The sequence below is a fragment of the Brachyistius frenatus genome, unplaced genomic scaffold (assembly GCF_029030835.1).
Source record: "Brachyistius frenatus isolate BFR_SWC_R1_liver_20210118 unplaced genomic scaffold, ASM2903083v1 Contig_6, whole genome shotgun sequence".
Taxonomy (NCBI): Eukaryota; Metazoa; Chordata; class Actinopteri; family Embiotocidae; genus Brachyistius; species Brachyistius frenatus.
The window spans coordinates 8,167,015-8,192,781 of NW_027210605.1; the positions used below are offsets into that span (position 1 = coordinate 8,167,015).

The 25,767-nt window shown below is 40.3% G+C and overlaps 1 protein-coding gene across 11 annotated transcripts in view; it reads left to right on the forward strand.

Moving 5' to 3' along the window:
• Positions 1-25,767, forward strand: part of kif1b (kinesin family member 1B) — a 60,560-nt gene that overhangs the window by 6,638 nt on the left and 28,155 nt on the right. For 3 of the 11 annotated variants that reach the window (XM_069689001.1, XM_069689002.1, XM_069689003.1), the window contains exons 3-18: positions 11,303-11,379; positions 11,542-11,721; positions 12,445-12,513; positions 12,914-13,092; positions 13,907-14,018; positions 15,329-15,406; positions 15,529-15,594; positions 15,776-15,793; positions 16,138-16,213; positions 16,740-16,818; positions 16,918-17,060; positions 17,738-17,779; positions 20,009-20,220; positions 21,789-21,868; positions 22,821-22,896; positions 25,310-25,389. In XM_069689001.1, the coding sequence (XP_069545102.1) occupies positions 11,303-11,379; positions 11,542-11,721; positions 12,445-12,513; positions 12,914-13,092; positions 13,907-14,018; positions 15,329-15,406; positions 15,529-15,594; positions 15,776-15,793; positions 16,138-16,213; positions 16,740-16,818; positions 16,918-17,060; positions 17,738-17,779; positions 20,009-20,220; positions 21,789-21,868; positions 22,821-22,896; positions 25,310-25,389 (1,567 nt within the window). Of the gene's footprint in view, positions 1-11,302; positions 11,380-11,541; positions 11,722-12,444; positions 12,514-12,913; positions 13,093-13,906; positions 14,019-15,328; positions 15,407-15,528; positions 15,595-15,775; positions 15,794-16,137; positions 16,214-16,739; positions 16,819-16,917; positions 17,061-17,737; positions 17,780-18,262; positions 18,335-20,008; positions 20,221-21,788; positions 21,869-22,820; positions 22,897-25,309; positions 25,390-25,767 lie in introns of all 11 variants that reach the window. The other 8 variants (XM_069689005.1, XM_069689007.1, XM_069689011.1 and 5 more) reach the window with 6 other exon arrangements.

Here is a 25,767-nt window from a genome sequence, read left to right on the forward strand (position 1 = left end):
ACCCCTGAAGGTTTTTTTTTTTTTTTGGTGTCAGTGTTGCAAGTTGCTGTTTGATGTTGATGTTCGGCAGTTACTGAGAATGAATCGGAGAGTTTGCGTGTCTGCACACAAGTTCTTCTTTTCCGACTTTCTCAATTATTGAAATCTTCTCTGAACAAGCGACTGAAATGTCTGGCAAGATTTTCAGTTTGCTTTGGTAAAAGTCTGCTCATGCATGCAGCCTTGCAGCATTCATTTATGTTTATTATACTTTTAAAATGAAATGGCAACATTCATATTTAAACTGCAAACTCAGAAATTCCACAGCGAGCCATGCTATGTGTATTAATAAGTGTTTTGCAGTGACTAGGAAACTGCAACATGGCATTGCACATCAGGGAGAGGCTGAATGCAGGAATGTACTTGATGTTGCAGAGGTCAGAGGGCCAGCGTGGTAAATACCCTCTCATAATAAAGCGGTCGGAGCTTTGCAGCTGACCAAGCTACTCGTGGTTTTCACCCCAGAGTTTACCAGCTACAATTTTGTTTTCAAAGTGTGCCTCTGTTCAAACATTTGTTGCCTCTTTGGTTTAGTGCTGCAAGAATATACTTAAGCAATAGCCCGCATTTTTTTCTTGTCAAACAGCCAAAGCCTTTTTGAAGCGAGCATGTTGTTTGGGGCTAAAAGTCCTTAAAAATGACTTTTTGCAGATATCAGACATCGAAGGTGGAGGAAAAGGTGACGTCCCTCTCACATTGTGTAACTGATGGATTTGTTGGCATTTATCCCCCTGTTAACATCAGAGGGCTTGAAGATCAGCCCCAGATGTCTTTACTGTAAAACAGCACATCTGGAAAACCAGTGTACCTCATGATCTCGTATGTTCTTTTTTTAGAATACAGATCAGATCTTCTTTTTGCACAGCGTCTCGCATAGCTATAGTCAGAAATGCACTGTAGGCATTCTCATCTTACGTCCGTTTTTTTTCTCCTTTGCTTGATTTTTTTTTGTTTTTTTTGTCAGCTCGTTATTTCGTTGCTCATTGTTCCTGCCTGTGATTGGGCTCAGTGGAGTCTGTGTGAGCCTTTTGCAGAAAATGTTGGATACTGGAGGAGCTGCGTCGGGAGGGGGAGGGGGAAGTAAACGCAGCCGCAGCAGTGGAGACGGTGAAAGTCGTGCACGAGCGCGAGCACCATTCACGTGGAGGACAGCGTGAGGCAGCATCACATACAGTAACCCTGCTGGGGATGATGGGATTTCAGTTATAATGATGGAGGCTGCCAAATACATTCAATTTATGCTTTATTGGGCTAAAACAAAAGAAAATGCAAAGCTATTTAGATATTTGCATCCGTCACTGTTTATTTGGAGCCTGTCCCTCCACAGACAAACAAATGTGGTGTTTTCATTTAAAACACAAAAAGGGAGCCGTCATCAAGAGAACTTGATGAACTTGCTGATGTTCTTCGGTGGATTTAGGCAGTCTCAGTTGCTTCCGACTCCTCAGACTGACTGACCTGTCGCCACCACATCATCTGTGGCAGCTCTCCTTGTTCTTCTTATCACTGAAGATAGTTCATTAGGACTCTGGCTGCAGGTTTGGACTTGTTGTGTCCCCGACACCTTTGCCTGATGGATAAGGCTGGAAACGTTAAAGCTTTTGCCCTTTTAAACTAGAACTTAATGCTCTTTTACTCTCAAATCATTGCCAGCACACCATCCTCTCCACATAACCAATAGTAGTTTTTTTTTTTCTTTACTTTTTTTTTTTTTTTTTTTTTCTATATTTCAGGCTGTCCTCATAGCTGCCAGTATCCAGCACCATTTATCCTGGACTTAATGGTGAAAGCAGGAGTTGAAAAGCACATAATGGGATGTTTGTTTTCATGTTAAGGCAGTCCTGGCTTCCTCATCTTACCTACTCTTTGGTTCATTGCCTAAGTTGGGTGAAATGGCTGGACTTTCCCACATTTAAGAGAGGGCATTTCTTTTCTTTTTTCTTTCTGTGCCCTCACCGATGCAGCTCTCCTTCCAGACTGTATTGTTTGGTTTCCTCTCAGTCTGAGCGCTGAATTCAGAGGACAACTGGAGAGCTTTGCAAGTCTAAGCACGGGTAGCTGGTTGGTGGGCACGATGCTCACTTTGTATTATTCATGAGCAAGAAAATGGGGTGTTGTTTGGCAGTGTAATATTTTTGAAACCTGAATTAATTAGACAGTGGAGCAGACCCTTGATCGGTTTGGCTGCTGGATTCCTCTGCTACTCCAAAATGGAGCTGTCTAATTCTTCTGTTTGAATACTGTGCAGCCAATTAATATCAGTACAGTGTACACACATACCCATAAATACATACACGTGCACGCAGTTTCACACGTCATTTCTGTTCTCCATAGAATAAAAAGGCTGAAAGAAAGGTGTTAGTCATCTGACATCAACTTGAGTCATCAATTAGTGTTTACACATTTTGTTTTCTTTCATCACAGAAACTGTCAAACGCATGATGCAGCTTCTTTTTTTTTTTTATCTTGTTTTTAAACGGGGCATTCTTCGACTAAAAAGCCGCGAGATTTTCAGATTTGTGTGCCTGCTCTGTGTTCGTGATGTCATGATGCTTACATAAAGGCAGAAAGCATTTAAAGTGAGACTTTGGTTGCTGAGTGGAGGCTAGTTGAGGAAATCCAGGTCACTGCTCTGTAAAATGGGCGCCTGTTGTTGTGCACAGTGAATGTAAGGGCCTCTGTATTTCCCTTGTCTGCACAGCTTGATCTACACTGTTGTTTCCTCTCAGCTGCTCTGCCTGGATCATCTGATATTTTTTTTTGTATGTTGTTTTTAAGGCAATTTGAGACACTATTCAGTGTTTCCCATACATATACTTTACTTGGGTGGCCCAAGCGGCGGAGAAAATAAACGTACAAAAGTGCCGTTACTCCTCACTACAGTCGATGTTGACAATCGTTTGCATGTAAGGGGCTGTAAGACGAGCAATCTGTCGAGACATTCAGAAAGTCCGTCGCGTACGGGCGAAGGGATGAAAGTTACCAACGGGCTCGAGGTTCATGTGTCGTTGCTGCAGAATGAAATACACACACACACACACACACAGTCAACTTAAGTATACCAACATGGGTTAACAATTAAAGTTGCCGTTAAGCAGCTGATAGTTGTGGGTGCATTCATTAATTCAGCCTGAATTCAGTTTCATTTCACTCGGGGCAGGGCGGATCAATCATTAGTGATGAGGGGGCTGCAGGTAAACTGCTGTACTGTAGAAACACTGTCAACGAAAAAGTCCTGTTTAAAATAATGCTGCTGCAGTTTGCTACTCAAGAATGTTAATTCATCTACAGTACACGTGTTGTTTTTTTTCTCTTAAAAACCCCTCAAAAGAACCAATTAGAGGACCATTAGGCTACAGTATTGAATCAATAGGCAGAACCATTAACATCTTAACAATATCCATCACTGTTCCTCTTTTACTAAATATACACACAGAAAACTCAAGAAGCAATTTAAATAATTTCAGCCAAAAAAAGCAATGAAATTGTTGAATCTTGTCTCATCTATACGTTATATATTTATTTAATCTTTTGGACCAAATTATGGAGCGTCGTATCGATAAGAGTATCAATAAGTATATGTACGATAATGTCTGACTTGCGAAGAGGAGATTATTCTCTTTGGACCCGATCCAGGAGAGCCGCTGCTTCTTTAGTGTTGTGAAGGTTGGATCCTGTACCATTTTATCCGTTAACTCTGAGGAGTGGACAACAGATATGTTCATTAGATAAGCTCGGGGATGTGCACAGAATTTCAGGAGACATGCAAGGAATTGGATTTCGAAGCTTTTAGAATGCTATTTGGAGATTTTTTTGTTATTTCAGCTCTGATTTCATGTTAGCTCTGTGCGCCTTGTGGGTTTAACCCCCCATGTCATCACCTGAGAGGCTGCCTGGTATCCCTCGCTCTTTGTTGTAGTTTTGTGTTTGTTTAGCTTCTGAATGGAGTCCTGCTGGCTTAGCATGTTTTCTCTGTCTGGTGGCTTCTAGAAGCCTCTCTTTTATCCTGGACTCGGTGAGTCTGTGTGAGCTGCTAATATCAAAAGGCACTCGCAGCCCCAGCTAGCGATCAGTGTTTGTGGGCTGGGAGCAATGTATGGTTTGGCTACGAGTTCAGCGGAAAGGTTGGGCGGCTGAAATCTGTCCATTCCTTCCTGTCACTGACAGTCTGTCGGCATGCGAAGCACTAACTGCCATCTGCTGCTGTATAAATAGACAGTAGTCAGAGCTGGAACAGCTGGCACCCAGGCCAGGACTGCACCCTCACACTGCTTTCTTGCTAAACAGACTTTATGTTTATGTGTGTCAGACCTTCTTTTTTCTTTTATGCACATAATGAAAACATTCTCAACAAACCTGTGATTTTGTGATTATGAGACATAACTCGTGAAATTTCTCGTTAACAGGAGCCCAGTGTCCTTAATTGGGGCAAGGAATTAAGAGAAATTACCAACTATTACCAAATATATGTGCATATTCAGAAAAATAAATCCTTTCATACTCCTCCCACATTGCATGTCTTCTTTTGACTGTACTGTTTATCAAACTGCCCTGCAGAAATCCTATTAGTTTTAGTAGGTGTTAGGAATTAAATGTAATTTTTCACCAGCTGCAAGTAAACATGAGCTTTTTATTGCATTTCATGCATTCGTACTTTGATTTCCAGCTCACACCAGATTTCTTCCAATGACAACATAACCTGGGAGCACGTAATGAATTGATTTCAGAAAGGCTTTTTTTTTTTTTTTGCCATAGTGAAATAAACATCTTTTTTTCAGTGTAGTCTCATTGTTTTTAATGAGCAGTTTACATTTTGCTAACTTCAGTCACTTTCCAACGACAACATTGAAAGTTTCTTTTCTTTCCAAGTCTCTTTTTCTAAAAAGGAGAGGGGGGGTAAGGCTGTGTGAAAAGGGTCATTGTGACAGAGGGGACTGGGCACATAAAGCCTTGTCATAACAGATTACCTAATGTGTTTTGCAGGCTCTGTTGTCAACTCCAATACCCTGCATTCACTTCTTTGTTCTGGTGTCTTCCTGTGCTCTTTTCCCCCTCTCTCTCTCCCAGTAGGAAGAGAAAAAAGTGACGTGATCAGCCTTCTGAGTAGAAACTGAGGTTTTGTTTGGAGAACTAAGTACCTTCCATTATAATTTCAGTAATAACTCTGATGCAGAGGCTCATCTGATGAAATGGAAATGTGTTCTCTGCATATGAACTTCAAGTTTGATTGTAGTTTGAGTTAATGATGGTGACATAAATTATATGTTGAAGGGTTACGTTCCATGGCTAGACAAACTCCTCTGCCTGCCTGGAAAGTTCCAGCATTTTTGGCAGGAGTACTCAGAGGAGTACTGAATTGCTGTGTGTGTATTTTTTAATTAAAGGCCACATGGCATCTTCCAGACCAGACGTGAAAGTGCACAGTATCCAAGAGGGTAATGAAGATACCACATGTTAGTTTCTGTTTTGGAGATGTTTGTATGTCCTATGTTGTGGCTGCAACAAGCTCAGCTGTTTGTCAAATAGGCACAGCAGTGCTCAGACACTACATTTAGCCCTCAGCTTTGAGCTGCATCCAATGACAACTCTGTCACTTGTGCTGCAGCCCTGGTAACCAAGCCACTACACACACACACACACACACACACACACGCTTCCCAAAACACTGGATACAACACGCTGAGCATGTCTGTGGCCACCTTAGCATGTAACCTTTATGCTTCCTATTTAAGACCGAACAACCATATTAGCGTTACCGTGGCACAGCTCGCGCCGTCCGCTCACGTCAACAGCTGCTTTGCTTCACCATTTATGCACAAACTGTGACACAGGTGGACAGTTGGAAAGTTGCACGTAGATACAGTGTTGGAGCTGGGATGGTATTGACTTCTCTCTTGATGTGGTGGGGCAGAATGCGCCAAACATATAAGCCGGCGTCGCAGGTCTTTATTTACTGTATATACTGTATATTTCTCATACAACACCTGACACCTTTTGGCACATGTTATACCGGCGATGTAGCCTCCTGTGAGCAAATGTAGCTTTGCTCACGGGAGTAGCTGTGATCCTTTTCCATATGACAACAACCACATGGTCAAATCTGCTAGTTGACCGGGAGGTTGCATCAAAATGAAAATATTTACCTAAACTTTTTGAACTTCACTGTACAAAAAGGTGCAAGTCCTCTGCAACAGTCTAACAGCTCTGTGGCATCATGCGGCCTCTCCTCTGTCCTCCTCCCTCTGCTGCTGATATGAAGAGACAGACTGCGCTATACTGTTGATACTGCAGTCTAAGACATATCTCATCAGGTTCTACCGTTACATATTATTAATAGCATTCGTTTGCAGCTCGTTCATAAGAATTTAGAATTGGCTGTCGGTATAAAACACACCGGCTGAGGATGTAGAGGGAGCTGCAGGTTACGTGGGCAATTATCCAAGACGTCCAGAAGTTGATGTTCTGCTTGTTCAACAGTTATCCCTGCAAGTGTCACAAAATCTGCTAGAAAGACGAACAATTTGAGCAATTTGTTATTACACCAAGCATTCTAGTCTACAACTCGAGTAAAATATAATCCTGAGTCGATTTTAGTCCGTTGTGTGTCCTCTGCCCTCATGTAAAGAAGACGGAGACACAGAGAGCAGAGGACAAGACAAAGTCAGAGTCAAAGATCACCACTCAACAAGAGTTTTCAGTGGCATTCCTAGTCTGCTGCATGCTTCACATTATCAGATCAAATTTACTGGAACAACAAAAAAAGAATATTACTTTTCTTGCTTTCATCCAGCCTAATATTTACTATTATTATTAGAAGAGAGAATAATCATTCTGAACATATGTGTTAACCAAAGCAGAAAATTATTGAATTGCCATTGTTTTATTTTGGTGAGGGGTCATTACTGCTGTTTCAATAAAAAAAAATGCAGTGGTGGTGAATTATAATCTCTTTAAGCAATATTTAATAATGGTGGAATATTGAGAAACTTTGTGGTGTGTGACATCAACATTATGAAGAACATTTTCTGGAACTACTTGACTGTTTCTCAACTGCTACTACAGATGGAATAGGGTAATGATTTTAGATTAGATTTAGACTTAATTAATCCCACAGTGGGGAAATTTAGTACTACTAAATATAATTTCTTTATACAGTCATCTTGTGATAAAATTAAGATAAAGTCCCATTATTTCATTTGTAATGAGTTAAATGCACATGGTTGAGGATGTTGGTTCTTCTGGTGTCCCAAACATTTTTACTTAGTGGAAAATGGCTCTCGCTTCTCTTGTGAATTTAATATTATGAATAAAATAAGTAAACTGTTACATCATGCTGCTGCCCATATACACACAGACCCCAGGGATGATATTAAAATTCCCCAGTCTTGCTGAAGGAAGCACATGTGGAAATTGTAATTCTGTACAGATATTATTTCTCTCAATGCCTGGGTTCCTTTCATCCATTTGTTTTTCTTTTAACGTTTACATATGCATTTATTTAATGCCCTTATCCCCTCCTCTGATCTCAGCTAGGCATTGATTAGCTGCAGTTAACAGCTGGCAGGTCCTTAGAGGGTTACTGGGGGAGAGAGGGAGATGCATTCAGCCATTTTAGACTCTGCTTGTCTGCTGGTCTCAGGTGAAAGGGGCCAGCTTTTAGTCCCCATCTGGTGCTCAGAGACCTCCTAACAACCTAATTACTGAGGGGTGCCTTTGCTTCCCTGCTCGGATTATAGGCCCCATGTTGAACGATGTAGCACAAAATGTCTGCCAGCTACAACCAGCTGAGTGATGTTCTTTAGATAGCAGGATATGGTTAGTTAACTGCTATCCACCCCGCCTTGAAATGGAGAGCTCCTGTGGAGTACCAGCATCCTATCAACCCTGTATTCCTCGGAACAGGAACTGAAAATGCAAAACTGTGACATTTTAGCATTTTTTTTTTATTTGAGTTGTTCTCGTATGCCCACTAGTAGCTTGTCTTCACAGAGTATGGGCGTCCTGAGAGAATCACATCTCCTTCGCAGGTGCCCACACAGATGTGCATGTCATCATTTTGTGTAAACGATATTTAGTGCCGTTTGATCTGCTTACGATGACACAGAATATGTTAGTGATAACCTTACATTTCTGATAGTATTTCCTGGTATACAGCCAATCAGTGCATACCCTCAGACAGAGTAATGCATTTAGATGACAAATGTTTTTTTTGTTTTTTTTGTTTCATTACAGTATTCATGTTATTATATTTTCAAGTTACAAAGTATGTAAAAGGTTTTTGTGCAGTAAAAGTTGTATCTCACTTTGCTTATGGAGTGTGAAATAATAAGTAGCTTAATGTTTGAGTTACTAATCCTAAAACTTTCCAAACTGCCTTCTGCATGTTTCTGGATGTTTATTCAAATCTTGAAGCCAATGTTTAATAAATGACTGTAATGGTCCATAAACCTGTATTTTAGTTTCTAAGAGAGTAGTGACAGAGAAAGCTTGACAGGAGAGAGGAGAGAACGCAATGTGCCGCATCCTCCAATTCTCTGCCAAGTTGAAGTTGTTATGGCAACCAGAAACTGGTCATATACCTGTTGCCATGGTTGAGGAAGGCAGAGCGATGACGCTGTTTATGAGGCAGCAGAATGTGTCTGCCATTTCAAGTCCAGGAGATGACTCTGGAGAGGAATATTTACTAAAAGTGGAAAGCCGAGGGCTTCCTTATTAACATCTGGGTTTGTGACAACTACTATATGATTCCCTGTTCACACAAACTCTGTGTGAGATGTAAGCGTGCAAGCACAGAGAGTGAACTGAGTGACTCATATTCACCAAGTAGATTAAGGGTGCTACTTTGTGATTTGCTCAATCTCGCCATTTAAATGCAACACAGATGAGCGTCGACCACAATAAATAGTCGTTGTGTATACCTTGACACGCAATGTGTCGTTCTTTCAACACGGACTAAGAAATGAGACTGCACATACATGTTGCCATCCCTGATCTTTACCAGGTGCAGTTGGATCAGTAGTTACAGCTCTATTTGTGTGTTGGCTGTGTATCCTGGCCTTCAGTACACTTTTACATGAGACCCACTCTGATGACGCACAGAAGAGACCTCATGGGTGAAGAAGCTATCTGTTCTGAGTGGGTAATTGAATGATACAATTATGCCGCCCAAGCATGATTCACCTTTAGGAGCTGAGCAATCTTTCAATGACTGCCACCATATAGCCTTGCTGTGCTTCCCTACCATTTTATACCATGAAATTCACCCTAGTCTCTGATGAGAGTCCAAAAATGAACCGGAGAAGTTGACTGACTCAGATTGGAAAGCTCGCATCATACTTTGTCTTGCTAGAACACAGCTGTGATTCCCTGTAAGGCTGGTTTGTCACCATCAGTCTGCTGGCCTGTAATGGCTGTCTCACTGTCCAAATGCCCCACATGTGGCACCGTCTCATCATCTTTCTGTTTTTACTGCTATGTTTTCTCATTGACACTGAATCACTGCTTTGGTGGCCTCCTCATTAATAGCCACTGTAGATTGTTCCAGGAAAGGGGAATAGGGGAACTGGTAACCTAAATCCCCCTTAATTTCTTCATGCCCTGTCTCCAATTTCCCTTTGGAGGCAGGCCAAAGGTGAAATTGGGCTTTATTTAGCCACCTGTCCTGCTGTATCCTCTTCCATAGCCCAAAATGGAAGCTGCTGCTCCGCCTGTGCACCTTAACCTGTTTGAAGATTGTGGACAGTACAAACTAATTCATTATTATTTTTTACTTGTGCAAGGTTGCAGCTACCCGAGTTTCAGTGCAATAGCAGTCGCTGTAATCATCACATATTTAGCATGTAGCAGTTAGCGTTCTGGTTTCTAAGGACATGCTGTGCTTTTCTGTCAGCATGTGACCCATGGAGGGCGATATGCAATCACTGTCTCTCCACGTCTCCTGCATTATTGATAAGTGTGCTGAAATCCTCTTGAGTACATAAAGGCACTCTGCCGGCGACATCTTGATGCAAAAGCCGCTCAAGCACCCTCATGTCGAGGAGCCAAACTGCCTTTAATTTGCCCATTAGCAAAGCACAGAATTTGCATGAAACAAAGCTAATTACTGTTTTGTTGCTGGCACTGCAGATTTGCTTAGCAAAAGTGAAAATTCATGAAATGCTAAAATACGCAGATTGTGCTGGTTTTTTTCTAAAATGTAGTTGTCATTTCGCCCCACCTTTGGTTTCTATTGTGGATCTGTTTGGATCGTTGCTAGGCTCTGGAGCTCACATGGTTTTTTTTTAGTCCCGTTCGTCTCTCTCTCCCACTTCCCCCTCAGCTCTGGCAGCAGAGGTATTATCGCTGCATTAGCAATGACACTATCGCCAATCAAAGTTTAGTTTGTCTAAGAGGGGGATTTGAGGACCACCAGGAGTCTGGCTATCTACAAATATCCTACAGTAAATTAGCATCCTGTGCTCTCCCTGTAAAATATCCAGTGCGCAGTGTCCCTGGGGCACCAACCGGCGTGGTTGAGGGGGATGACATACCAGGCGTGGTAGCAGATTCTTGTTCATTAAGAAATGTGTGTGTGGCTACAGGGAATGGCTGGGCAGTGTGGGAATACTGTGTCACAGATGCAACAGTTGAAATGGTGCAGTAGAAGTAGGCGTAGGTTTTATCACTCAAACTCTGTTTTGATTGTCATTTTGCATTGTTATCATTCCATATGATAAATTAGCACACTGAATAAAGATGGCGTTTGGTGAAACCTGAAGTAACAGTTGCGGTTCTCAAAAAAAAAACAAATGCTTCATAATCTGTCACTGGCTCATGTGACTTTCAGTTCCAAATATATCACTGTTAGAGCTCTGATTGAGGAACAGGACCTTGAGGCAACCACTATTTGCCAACTAGGATAAAAAAAAACAATTAGTGTATCATTTAGGTCTATTTTGTAACTCCATTTAGGATTTTAATTGTTAAACTAAAATATTGTTCACTGGCTTTTAAACAGCTAAACAATCTGAAGAGTGATGTAAAAGGAACTGGGAAGCAAAAGAGTGGAAGTGCAAAAACCCAACTAAAAGACAAGTTTAGTAGGGACAAAGGCAGGATAGCATTTTATTTATTTCAATTTCATGGCAATTTTAATCCAGTAATTTAGTAGAAGACATGTAAACTCATTATAGGCACATTTAAAAGTGAAACTTTAAGAACATGGAAGTAGCTGTTGTGTCATATTCACATTCAACCACATTTCAAATTTTGTTCTTCCCCACAGCTATCCTCAATCCCAAAGCTCCAAAGGAACCAGCAAAGACCTTCAGTTTTGATTACTCCTACTGGTCACACACCACGGTGAGTTTTAACACGGTCTTTGTTCCAGTGTCCAGCATAATGACCAAAAAGAAGGGAAATTTAAAATAAATATCTTCACGTGATGCTACATATATCATCAATTTGAAATACCCTGAGTCGATAATTATGTACATTTTTAAACTGTTTCTCTCTTTCCCACAGCCGGAAGACCCCAGCTTTGCATCACAGAACCTCGTGTTCAATGACATTGGCAAGGAAATGCTGCAACATGCTTTTGAGGGCTATAACGTCTGCATCTTTGCTTACGGTCAGACCGGAGCTGGCAAATCCTACACCATGATGGGCAAGCAGGAGGAGGGGCAGGAAGGAATCATTCCCATGGTTTGTCCTACAATACATCTTTCACAATTTACTGAACTGCAGTGATTGAGACAGAGTTTGACCACTATAATATCCAGTGCAACCTAAATCTAAATGTTTTCTACTCCTGTTCCCTTACATGTTTAGCATCACCCCTGAACCCCTGAGTCTTTGTCCCTTTCTTTAATACATGGACAGTGTCCACCGGTCCTTTAGTCATTTCTGTCATCATTTTTAACCAAATCGATCCACCTCTGAAATGTTGAGACTGTAACTTGACTTAAGAGAATTCTTTTATTGCCTTTGTAGTAATGAAAGAGCTCCATGGCTCTGCAAATTTTTGCCTGCTTAATATCCTTTGCATTATTTATCTCAGTTCAGTTGTTTTGATTCCTTCCTTTCATGCCCTTGTAGCCACCACCTGATTTAGGAAACCTGGGATAGAAAAAGGGAAATGGAGATGGAAAAGATTAAAACTCAGGATTCAGAGTTAACCTGGTACCTAGACCACTAAGGCCCTGGGAGAATTATATTTATTCCCCTGAAGAATGACAAAAAAAAACTGAGATTTGCTGCACAAATGACTTAAACCTCATTTCATGGTGTAATGGTTTACTGCTAAACTATTTAAATAAATAAATAATTTTTGGTTTGTTTTCTGTTTATTCCACTTCTATGATTCCCTTTTACCTCTCCACGTGCGGTTAATTTGCACTAAAATGTATTTTTTCCTCGGCCTCCCAGCTCTGTGAAGATCTATTTGAGAAAATCAATGAGGACAACAACAAAGAGCAGCTCTCCTACTCAGTAGAGGTGAGTCTCGGACTGCTTCGGCATCTGTAATCCCCATTGTTTAACCCCTGCCTCTGACTCCTGTGTTGGCTGGTCTCTAATGAGCCATTGTGAGCCTTCCCCTAATATTGGGTCTGGTAATGGTCAGACATCAATCACGTATTGGCTAAACTTCAAAGGTGCTGGGTTTTTCCTGCACATTGCTTCAGATTATTTTGTTAAATTATACTCCCACTTTTTCTCCATCTTTAAAACCCACACTGATTTTGTTGTGGATCTGCACTAAAAACCTGAATATATTGTGAGAATGTTAAGTACTCTACTTTACGAGCAAAGTATGTCGGTGCATTGTATTATTTATATATATATTCAACCTCACATTACTGAATTACATGGCTGCTACTTTTGAAATTGTTTCTAGGTCAGTTACATGGAGATCTACTGTGAGCGGGTGCGAGATTTGCTCAATCCCAAGAACAAAGGGAACCTGCGAGTGCGAGAACACCCGCTGCTCGGTCCCTACGTGGAGGACCTGTCCAAGTTAGCTGTCACCTCCTACACAGACATCGCTGACCTAATGGATGCAGGCAACAAGGCCAGGTGAGGCGAGGCGAGGCCTGGGATCATGCTGAGATCACGGCGAGGAGGGGGCGAGCGATGGTGGTGGTGACAGCTGTGATGATATGATGACCCCATATTCATATTCTCAGTCATTCAGGCTGATAAAAGATGAGAATTAATTTTGAATCAGGATATTCTTATGGCTTAATCATCAGTGTTTATCGAAGTATGAATAGATATACTCAGGATATCCGAACCTTCCTTATGTTCCATCCCTAAGTTCGAATAAAAACAAGTCAAGCTTGATGTGTATGACTGAGAATCTTCATAGAAATAACCTCTCAAATTCATTCCAGATATTTCTCAATTAATTATGTATATAAGCTTTAGGGCCTGTAATGTATGTTTGTGTATGTTTTACTGTATGTGTGTGTGTGTGTGTGTGTGTGTGTGTGTGTGTGTGTGTGTGTGTGTGTGTGTCACAAGAGTTACTGTGGGGAGGAGTGAACCCTACCTTAATCTTTCTGTGCTGACTCAGAAGGCTTATTTGGAGAACATGGCGTGTAAAGCCCGTATCTCCCCTGTGACTATCCCTCCGAGCGTGCTTTGTGTATTTGTATTTGGTGTCCTCATAGTATTATCCACCTCCGCTGCACAAAGTAATCCCTGAGACTCAATTCACTCTAATAGGTGTAAAACCCACTGATGATAGCTCCAGTTATAGTCAAGAAAATGAATTCAGGATTAACCATTCCGAATAATTTAATAGGAAAAATTATTAAGTTGCTCAGAAAATGTTTTACATCCATATCGTGTTGTGTTTCCTAACCGTTCCATTTGTGCTAACCTACAGAACCGTTGCTGCCACCAACATGAACGAGACCAGCAGCAGGTCCCATGCTGTTTTCACCATCGTCTTCACACAGAAGAAACACGACAGCGAGACAGACCTCTCCACAGAAAAGGTCAGAGCTGACGCAGTGATTCCTAAATTAGATGGTGAAACATTCTCATTTATTAAGGATCTGATCCCATGTTGGTAGGAGTTTATTTTTATTTTTTTTTACTGTTTTTCAGTTTATTTCATCTTAGTAAAGATGTGTCCTATGGTCCTCTAAGACAGTGGTCATTGGGGAAAGACAAAGAAAAGGAGCTATTTTAGATTTGACTTTTAGCATTTCCTCTAGCTCTGGAGGCACAGAGACCACTGTGTCTGAAACACAATGCCTATTGTATTTAGCCACTCTATCAGATTTTACTGCCGCGCTGCATCTCACTTGACAGGAATGCCCAAATGTTTCGAATGTTTTACACTTCTTTTCAGACATTTATGATGGTAGGATTATAACTATTTGAACATTTTTGAAAACATCTTGAATTTTGTATTATGTGCTTAAAGCTGTTGTTGTTTCAGTATTGTTTTGATCTTATCTCACATCCTGATTCAGAAAAATGAATGAGGGGCACTATATATTTGGCTCTTACTCCAGTGATCTGTGTGTCAGGTCACTGACTCCTGTGCTTTGCATCTTGAGCTGCAAATTAAATTTAAGTGACATTGAAACTAACTTGTTTAGGGTCAGTGTCTAACCATGACCCTCATGAGACTATGCAGATTTATTACTTACGTTGTTTTCTAAAGTAAAGTACATAAGGTAATTGCATTAGCTTGAAAGTGTGAAATGAAAGTGGAATTTACTGACCAACATCTCCAGGTTAAGCACACATAAATTGCTATGTGTGCTGAGTTGTTGCTTACGGTATGTCTCCTAAAGTAGAGAACAGTCTTCAGCTGCAGCGCTAGTACCAGGGAAAGCCATCATTATCCAAAATACAGGCACAGATCCTTTGAAATGATTTGACTGCACCTTACAGGCTATTTTTTTTTTCACCCCACCAGTGTTGCTTAAGTGCTGCAGTGTGCTGGAGTTTGATGCTCCATTGTGCTAACATTGGTCTGTAATGGGGTGCAGAGTATGTGGAGAATACTTAATACCTATTAGGCAATTAATCCAAAATGTGCCCAAACCCTTGCAGTTTTTAAGGATGAACTATTAAATCATTTAAGTATGTGCTTGCCGTACAGTGGAGTTCTGCCTTTTTCATGAAATTTCCATATCGTAACAAAAATAAACGTTTTGCATTTGTGACTTGCCACACAGTTTTAAGAACTGCAATTCTTATGTGAATCAATTTTTTTTACCTAGCCCTAATTCAAATGTATATTATTCATAACTTTGATACATCTAATGCATTTACTCCATCTCCTCCTCAGGTCAGTAAAATTAGTCTGGTAGACTTGGCAGGAAGTGAACGAGCAGATTCCACTGGAGCTAAAGGCACCAGGCTAAAGGTAAGACCCCCACCTTCACAAACACTCTGCAACTGCATTAACAAACAATTAGCCAATATCACCGTGATGGCTGTGTAATAATATATATATATATATATATTTTTTTTTGTCTGTGGTTGCAGGAGGGAGCAAACATCAACAAATCTCTCACCACATTAGGAAAAGTTATCTCTGCTTTGGCTGAAGTGGTGAGTGTTTTATGTTTCATACTGTTTCTGTTGTTCTTTTCCTTCTCCATTCCAGCATTTCTCTTACCCTCTATAACTTGAACGAGCCCTCTCAAGGAATTCGTGTTTTTAGCCTGGCATGCTGTAATGTCTGTCCTTCTGCTTTCTCTCCTCTTGCCCTTGTAAATGCTTGCTTACACAGGATAACTGTACCAGCAAGGTAAAACCTCAACCGCTAACCTCTGATTCATCCCATTAGACAGATTTGACCCCTTTTTGCCATGTGCAGTGTTGAAGGTGCTGCAGCTACCATTTTTATCACCCAAGTGCTGAACTTTTAGGTGCAATTAAACCCACAACCCTTGCACAGGAGCAAAAATCACATTAAATCAGGCCTCTACTTATTTTACTGGATCATTTGTCCATTACACCTGTGGTTCTTGTCATGTTACATCATAATATTTTACAGTCTTTACTGCCATCCATAATTCTAAGTGTTAAAACACGAAGCCTTATTTCAGTTATTTGTTTTCTTCTGATGTCTTGATCTTTTGTTTACTGCAGAGCAAGAAGAAGAAGAAGTCTGACTTCATCCCATACAGAGACTCAGTTCTGACATGGCTGCTGAGGGAGAACCTCGGTATGAACATTATTATCACATGAACGTACTTTACTGGTGGAATACGGCATAATTTTTAGCTGTTTCGTGAAATATCTGTACAGAAAGAGAAATAGATCCATTTTCACAATTGAATACAAAGTAGGCGTAAAAAAATATTGACCGGCGCTAGTGTATATTACTCTCTGCCTATTTAAGAAGAACACTGTCAGCAGACTGTATTTCAGTCTAAGTAGACATGCACACTCATCCCCTTGGTTCAGGCATGTATGGAGGAGAGGTTTGCAGTATATTTTCAGTATTGGTTGGCACATGTAGTACACAGTAGTTCAGTATAATGAAACTGTAGTCTTATACTAGTAAAATGATTACTGTTCTTTTCTTGTTTGCTGAGTATTTTTACAGTGTATTGCAGTGGATTATTATTTTTTTTTTTAATAAATCTGATAATAATCTTCTTCATAATCTTCAACACAGTGTGTTAGAAAAATGTCCTTTCACCCACTTGGTCTCATCATGGACATCTTTACTGATCTTTTGTTATCAGGTGGAAACTCCAGGACAGCTATGGTCGCTGCTCTCAGTCCTGCAGATATCAACTATGATGAAACCCTAAGTACGCTCCGGTAAGACCTCTGCCCAGAATACAGAATAATTACACTTAACTGTTTACATTGCAGTATATTTAGATTTTAAAGCCCTTCCAAATGATTATTATTTTTTAGCTATGCTGACCGCGCTAAGAACATTAAATGCAATGCTATCATCAATGAGGATCCCAACAACAAGTTGGTGCGCGACCTGAAGGATGAAGTGGCTCGGCTGAAGGAGCTGCTCCGTGCCCAGGGCCTGGGAGACATCCTGGACAGTAAGTTTAATACCGTCACAGCTGGCGAATATCTGCAGCCACGCGGCATCTACCTTCTCTGTCATGGGCCAACCACAAGCTGCCAACATCTTCTATCCTCATTACTGTCTCATTACTTTCAGCCATCTAACTTTGTTTCCATTGCTGTGCTTGTACACGTGCCTAAACTAAATAGACTGAAACAGCAACAACATATGTATATTGGTTTATTATGCCTCCTTATGGAATATAAAGTGTATTTTGTACTGCTGGTTACAATAGATCACTAAATTTACAGAATATTTAAGGTTGTATATTGTAAAAAGGTATTTATCAAGTATTTTTTTTTTTAAATGTAATCGTCAAATGAGGCTGATTGTGACTGACAACACAAATGGTAGTTTAAAACTACATTAATATATCATACTTCATTTGCTGTACACAAGCGTAATGGCTCATAGCAGTGTCACTTAGAGACATAATATACCTATTAATTAGTTCTAATAGCTGAAGTGATTAATAACCTGCCTACTTACCTGCTTAGATCATGCCTAATGACATGGCACTGACCAAGGCATTCCATGACTTTTCTTCTCATTCTTGTCATCCAGTTCTCTTAAGAAATTTCTGTAACCTTTTCCTCCCATTCTACCGGTGCTGACCTCTGACCCTTCTCATCTTTTCCTGCTTCCTCTCAGTCGATCCTATGGGGGATGATTGCCCAGGAAGTGGAATCAAATGTGTGTATATGTGTGGTAGTCATGCATTGTATTTCACTATTTGCCCTAAATATAATAAGCTAACATTGCTTTTACCCCCATTACCTGGATATTAAATCTGCCACCAGCTTTGCATGTAATTGCTTTAAAATAGAAAAAAGCAAAAGCTTAATAGAGAGAGAAAAACGCAAGGCTTCCGCAGGTGTGCTGATATGGCGAGGGTTAGCATGCCAATAGGTCAGCATGCTTTGCGCTTGTTTATGTTATTTTTCAGAATGATGGGGGTGAGGCAGCTATTTGCAGACTCAGATCCACCTGTGTCAGAAGTTAGTTGTAGAAAGTCGCTTTTAGAAACATATGTTCTAGAGTAGCGTGTCAGGCCTCCCCCCCACCCAAACTATAACCATGTCTCACTTTCTATGACTCACTTTCTGAAACTTCTTTTCTTGCCAGTGGTCCTTTCTGCTTTTTATTGTGTTTTCTTTCACTAATCACCCACCACAGGTGACAGTGCTCAAACCTTTAGAATGCCACTCCTGAGTTCTCAAACTGAGGCTCAGAGCTACAGACGGAAAGGTGCATAACTTTAAATTTTTTACTAGCCGCAGCAGAGGTGTATTTATACAGAGTTGAAAAACTTTGTGTGCTTTAATAGTTTGTATTGAATAGTTAGTTTGCTAGTGTGCCCTTTGCTGTATTTTTAAACATCCCTAACACATCTTCCCTCTTGCCCTTTTGCACTAATATTCTGTGAAAATGATCTTGGCAAGTGAAGTGTGTCTGACTAACACTAGAAATCCATCTTATTTACTATTGTGCAGGGTAAAAGCATACAATTAGCTCCTGCACTATGTTCAAGTTAAGTTAGTAATTACTTATTTTTCTGGATTAATAAAAGACCATATTTTCAAAAAGTCAGTACCTCCCAAATTATTTAACTCTTTACTTCTCTTAGTTTGTTTTAGTTCAGAACTTGGAGAACACAGTGTGTGTTACCTCAGAGATCCTCTCGGACATTATATTGACATAAGTTGCCTAAACCTTTGAGTGAAGCTGCCATGGCTTTGTTATGGCAGATGTGAGTGCACGTGTGTGCGTGTGCGTGTGCGTTTGCAGTGACTCAATGTACTCGACTGCAGGCTGAACTTTGGCAGCACGAGTTGTCTCTCCTCCCGCTGGACCTTCTTGCAGTCTCCATCTCCCTCCCATCCTGTAGTTTATTCACTGACGGCAGTTTTCACACAGTCTATTCTCATTTACGTTAGGCCCAGTTAAGACCAAAGACAACTACCCCAGTCTGCATTATTCTGAAACCTGCCAGTTTATACCAAAGCAACAAGACGAGACGGTGAAACATCTCCATTGACACCTTTTCAGGCTTTTTCAGATCTGGATATAGTTTTAAATGTCTTAAAAAAATGTATGAGGAGGGTGATAGTAAGTCTCCTGCAACAGTTGCATTTTTAATAGTGATGAAACGATGAAAAACATAAAAAACTAGAAGGTTGAGGGGGCTTTTGCAAATTTCATGCCCTGAACTTGCAACAGGAGATCTCCCCTCTTTTGTCAGTTTTTTTTTGTCTTATGTCTGAATTATTGGACAAGTTGGTGTCTCTTCTAATAAGAAAACGCACTAACTACTGTAAACCCATCTCGCTACTAAAACTCCCCACTTGAGATTTGACAAGCTTAGTCGCAGGCAGCATCATCCGGCTTGAGTCGATATGAGATGATCCAATTCACATTGCTGCAACTTTTACCTGCAACAATCTAAAAAAAAATTGGTCTTGTCGCAAATCTTTGGTTTAAACTGGGCTTTAGACTTCAAGACAAAATCAACATAGAGACATCTCCCCATTTCCTAAATCTGTACACACTAGAAAAGGAGAGCTCAGAGGTAACACCAGTTGAAATCAAATTCATTTCAGCTGGAAGTATAAGACTTCTAGTAATCTGATTGGTGACAACTACCTGGAGTGAAAACTGCTGCTCTCTGTAGCTGACCATCATGCTGGGTGTTTGTCTTAACCCTTTGACGTACAACGTGTGTCTTACATTGGTCCCCTTTTGTCCTTTCTCTTTCCCCATGTCCTTCTCTCTCCTCTCTCCTCTCTCTCTCTTCTTATTCGATATTTGGTTCCTCCATTTTATGTGGTTTATTCCCTCTATCCTATCCCGGGCCTACCCCACCTCTTTCTGTGTTGTTCTCTTTCTCTCTCTCTCTTTCTCTCTCTCCTGTTGTTGGCTCAGACCTCAAAGACATTCAGAACAATAAGCATAGATACTTGATAGCCTCAGAGAACCAACGCCCTGGCCATTTCTCCACAGCCCCTATTGGTTCCCTGACAGCCTCTCCATCCTCTGGTGCACTGTGCAGCCAGGGGGGCCTGCAGTCAGTCACCAGCATCCAGGAGCGCATCATGTCCACACCTGGAGGAGAGGAGGCCATTGAGAGACTCAAGGTAAAGTATTTAGTGTAGGATGCAGCAGTATTTATATCACACATACGTCACTAGTTAAAAGAGTCCCACAGCTTTCTGCCCACTCTTCAAAAAAAAAAGAAAACCCCTCAACTCTGCCTCCCTTTAATCTCTAACTTAAAGTATTTTTTCACTCACCAGAGATCGTTTTGCCATCCATGCCATGCATCCAGTAGAGCGAAACCCAGACATGTGTACTGCCATTTTGGCCAACAGGCTTGTAATTAAAGGCGTTAGCTGAAATAAAAAAAAATTCATTATATCTGCAAACCTCAATGTCTGAATAGTCAAAAAAAAAGAAAATCCTCAAACACTATGGAAACATGCATTAATGAAGACTTTTTTTGTTCTTTTTTTTTTTTAAACAAGTTAATGATATGTTATGTAATTAGATCATTTAATTTGCTTTGTGGACCTTTCATCTGTATCCAAAATAGTCTTTTCATACTCTGCTGTGACAGATGTGTATTTACTACAAGTGTGTAGCAGAGGAGGGGATGTTGTTTGTGCTTGTTGTGGGACATTACAAAAATGATATAAGCATATGATTATTGTTCTAATCAGAATATATTAACTAATGTCACATCATTTAATTTAAACAAAATAAGAAAATAAAATGGTTATAGTAATTAGATATGTAAGTGTAGCAGATGCGTCTTTTTAAAATGCTGAAATATCTGTGAACCGGTTGGTCATAAGTCAAGAAATTAACACCAACTTGAAACAGAAGCCTCAATAGTGCAGGTGGTGTTAAATTTGTTTAATATCAAGATCGCTGGTGTTTAATTTGAGCCAGAACACAGCCTTTAATAAAGCCCGTTTTGCGTATCAGTCATCATGTAGCCTCTGAGCTTTACGTCTCTACCACGAGCAGTAGATTCTCTCACTCTGTAGATAAGGTAGCACACAGGATTGTAAAAACCAGCCATGAGAAGCTGCAGTTTCCATGGCAACCATGGTGCCCAGTCTGTCTGTCATCCAATGACGTCAAGCACCAACGCAAACACGGAGGAAACTGGACCAAAATAGATCCAGTCTTATTGGCTTTGAGCTCTGATAGTGAGGCACCTATTATTCACATCCTAATGGTGTTCCAACTATTTCAGTGATCCAGAAACAAACATTACAGCCAAAGTTACCTTCATAGTTCATTACAATCTTGAATCTAAATGAATATACTGTTTTAGTACAGGAACACATTTCTCAGAATATATCAATATCTAGTACTCACTACTTTTAAAACATAAAGAAGATGTGTTGTATGCTTATTAGGTTTTCAAGCAACATTATCAAAGTTGTTGTATAATCATATGGTAGTATGTTATCCCACAGTATGCTGTCGCTCTTTATTGAGATTTGAACTCTGACACAAACGTTTCTCATGAAGGAAAAGTGTTTGAACTTGACTAAGACATGGCAAAATAAATCTAATAAATCCAGACCGGGTGGGTCTGTTGTTAATGAACTAAACATATCATCTCCAATACACTGCTGACATCTATTGCATTACACTGGTTGTTCTTTCGTCTCACTTTGTCTTTTGTGTTCAGGAATCAGAAAAGATTATTGCTGAACTCAATGAAACCTGGGAGGAGAAACTGCGGAAGACTGAAGCAATCCGCATGGAGAGGTCGGTGCTGTTCATTTCCATCTGTATGTGGGAGATGTTTGTCCTACGTGTACATCCACCCCTTCCTCATTATATCCTGTCAGTCTTAAATGATGTTCATGGTCTGTTCAAACTGCAAGTATAATAGCATTGGAAAGCTCTGCCCACACCTCTCTGACGTCAGACAGGGGGTGTCTGTGTCACCCATTATCTGTAACTTTCCAAACCAGACGAACCGACACCCACTTCACACCGTGACTGGCCAGCTGCGTGGACGTGGCAGCCAGCGTGCTTCTCATTCAAGCTCTTTTTTGATTTCATTTGTGACTCAGCTACTTGTGGCACTTTTCATATTAACAGCTAAATGCATCACTGCCTATGTCTCCCTGGAGAGAATGCCTGAAAATGTGAATTCTTATCCCTTATTATTAATCATATATTATTTTTTTTTATTGTTAATCTTTAACAATGAAATAACTATTAACACTTTTGATTTTCCAACATGTACGGATGGCACATCTTAAGAACTAGTCCTTAGAGACTATAATCCGGCCATTAGACAACTTCTCCTAGCTCTGTCTCTGTCTTTTCACCCCTCTGTGCTGTCTGTCTCACTTTCCTCACTTATCTGTCTACTTTCTTCTGTACCAGTTTTGTCTTTGTCGTCACACTCTGCTCCACAAACACCCCTTTCATACCCTTCTCCCCCCTCTATCCACTCATCTGTGGCTACAGACATCAACCATGTTACTGTCATTCCACTGAGATTTGCTGGTGCCATTCTCTGCCTGTTGTCCAACCACAAATCACTTGCTCATCCTATTCCACTCCATAAACTAAATAGGTCTTTGGTGGAAAATAAATGTACACAGTTACATTATGTTGCAGAGAGTACATGTAACAAGCTGTGTGAAGACCTCGTTCAATATAAACTGGTATTTCTGAGTCTACAAATGTTTTGCCTCCATTACAGGGAGGCCTTGCTTGCAGAGATGGGTGTGGCAATCCGTGAAGATGGAGGCACTTTGGGCGTATTCTCTCCTAAAAAGGTAGGACAGGCTGGACGGGGTCAGATGAGACACAAACTCATCGTGGAGTACTATATATATTCTGACATCATTAACACTGTTGCACTGTTGTTTGTTTAATTTGTTGCACTGTTGTTTAATTTAATATTATTCAATTTTATTTGTATATAATGTGCATTAAAAAAATTTATATTTAATATTTTTACTAAATCTATTTTTATTCTGTTATTTTTTTATTGCTTTTAACCTCTACCTGTACATGCTGCAGTAGCGAAAAAAAATAACCTCTTGCAGGATTAATGAAGGGTCTATCTAGCTATCCGTCTGTCTGTACATCCGACAATCAATCAATCAATAGTATAAAATTTCCCATGGGCGGTCATGAACACCCTTCCTCCATCATTTCCTCACTTCAGTTTTCCATGTTATCTTTTTTTCCATGAGAAGCCTCCCTGTTCTGTCACTGCTTTTTCTCACGGATCAATTTGTCGTTTTGTCTGTCTTTCCACTCTTTCTTATTTGCTTCCTTCACGTACTCAGCTTAGCCATGAAAGGCTGTTTGAGGAGCAGTTTGATTGTTTTGCTGCCAAGAAGGTGTGTTTAATTGAAAAAGCAGCAGAGCCCTTTTCCTGCACTAGAAGTAGCCTCATAACTGATAGTTTAGTTACACCTTTAGTAGTAATATATATATCAAATGAGATCAGATCTTCTCTTTCTGTGCTTGTACTACTTTTTATCTACTGTGTGGAACCAATGCAGTTCCCTTTTCCCCTCTGTGGTAGACTGACAGTCTAACATATAGGATTAGCTTTAACATGATGGGGTTGTACAAAGATTTGACAAGGGATTTTATATTTAAGCTACCTTGAAGGTTAGATCACTTAAATGTAGGTTTGCTTTGAATATAATACTTTGCTCTAAGTAGAACATTTAAACCTTTACTTTTAGTTGTCAAGAGCTCTCATACCTTTTCAAAACCAGGTTCCAAACAGGGTTATATCCTTGTTGATTTTGTGTTTGAAAGAGTCGAACAAGGATTGATTTCAATGCTACTGGCACCACCAAGTTGCTAACAACCAGGGCAGCAAAAATGAGTCGCATTTGTTGAAAATGGAGGCTTACAGTGGTGACACGCAGGTTGCTGTTGCCTGTAAAGATGCGATTGCTGCAGAAAGTTTTTATTTAAATACATTAGTGGTAAATATCGACTGATTCAACATTCAAAAGGTCTGGCAAAGATTTTGAAGTCAGGTCAGTTTTATTTATATAGCAGATTTAAACACAACATACTTTGACCAAAGTGCTGCACATGTTTAGAACAGAATTAAAATGCACAATATAGAATTTAAACGCAATAAAAAACAAATGAAAAATATGTTAAAGATTACAGAAATTAAAAAGAAAAAAACAAGATGAAGCAAAAACTAAATCCAAAGATATACATGAGCGTTCATCATCAGTGCGGGAGACCCTCAACATATGGTTAAGTAAGAGGAGGAAGTAGACAGCCGGGACAGTGAGGGACAACATTGTATCTGCAGATATAACAACACTGTTGAATCAGAGATATCAACATCGATCACTAAAACAGATAACAAACAAACTCAAAGCTTTAAAGAATATGTGACATGTAGTCCGCCCCTGTCCATTTTCTAGCCTGTGAGTTAATTGTTGGGAATCTCTCCTGAGTTGTGACCCAAGTCTTACCTGAATTGTCATGACCAGGGATTAACCCGCATTGAAAGGGTTGAACATTGGTGAAATAACCCCGGTCTGACCCTGTTCATTGGTTTGAAAGAGGTATTAATGCGGTCATGAAGCTTATTCAATTACTGGCAGTGGTACATTCCCCTCTCCTTACCTCTCCAGCAAGTAGAAGCACTGTGTCAGCAACATAATCACTGATAGACATGCTTGTATGTGCTTGACAGTAAAGTCACAATTGTGACACAGAAAATGTTTTGTTAACTTGACTCTTTAGTGCCAGCTGTCACTGTCAGTGTTTGTTCCAGAAAACTCCCTGTGAAATTCATCCTTATTTTAGGCATCTTTTAACTCCCTTAACTCCCTGCTTGTCTTCTGCTAAATGTTTGTTTTTCTTTTGTTCTCATCCATTTGTCTTCCATTAACATTTGTCTCTCCTCTCATTCACTGTCGCTCCATGGGTTAGCATTTCGATGAGAAGCCTTGTGATCTCTATGCAGACTTTAATGGGGTGTTTTCCCCTAAAAAGGTTGGTGGTTTGGAGGAGTAGCTGCTAGGAGGGTTTGTAGTTGTTCTCTGATGTATCAGATTTAGGAGGTCTCAGAACTGTGTTGATGTGATCATTTCTGTCCACGTTTGTGCACTATTATTTCCTATCACTGACAGGGGAGCAGCAGTGTTTGATATTAAAAATTGTGGTAAATTGTCTTCCTCTTATTTCTATCCATAGACTCCACACTTGGTTAACCTGAATGAGGATCCTCTAATGTCAGAGTGTCTGCTCTACTACATCAAAGACGGAATTACAAGGTAACCAAAACCTGAGTGATGTCACTTCTGCAGAGGATGTGGAAAAACAATTATTTTCTTCTTCTTCTTCCAAGCAGGGAATATGTAATTTATGTTTGCCCTTTCAATGTCAAGCAAGTAGAACTCTCAAAGTCAGAGGCTTAAAATCTGTCACTGACGTCAACAGTTTTTACCATCTAAAGTTACATTCCTCTCCTCTTTGTCCTCTTGGTCCCCTCTATAGACCATTCCTGTTGAGTATTGTGTTACATGTGTACCCTAGGGGGACATTAACTGATGAAAGAACCTATAGTGCTTCAGTGCTGTCCTTCTCAGATGTAATGGTTTAACGGTTCCAGTTAACTTCTGCTACTGACTTTTTGTGGAGATGGCTGACAA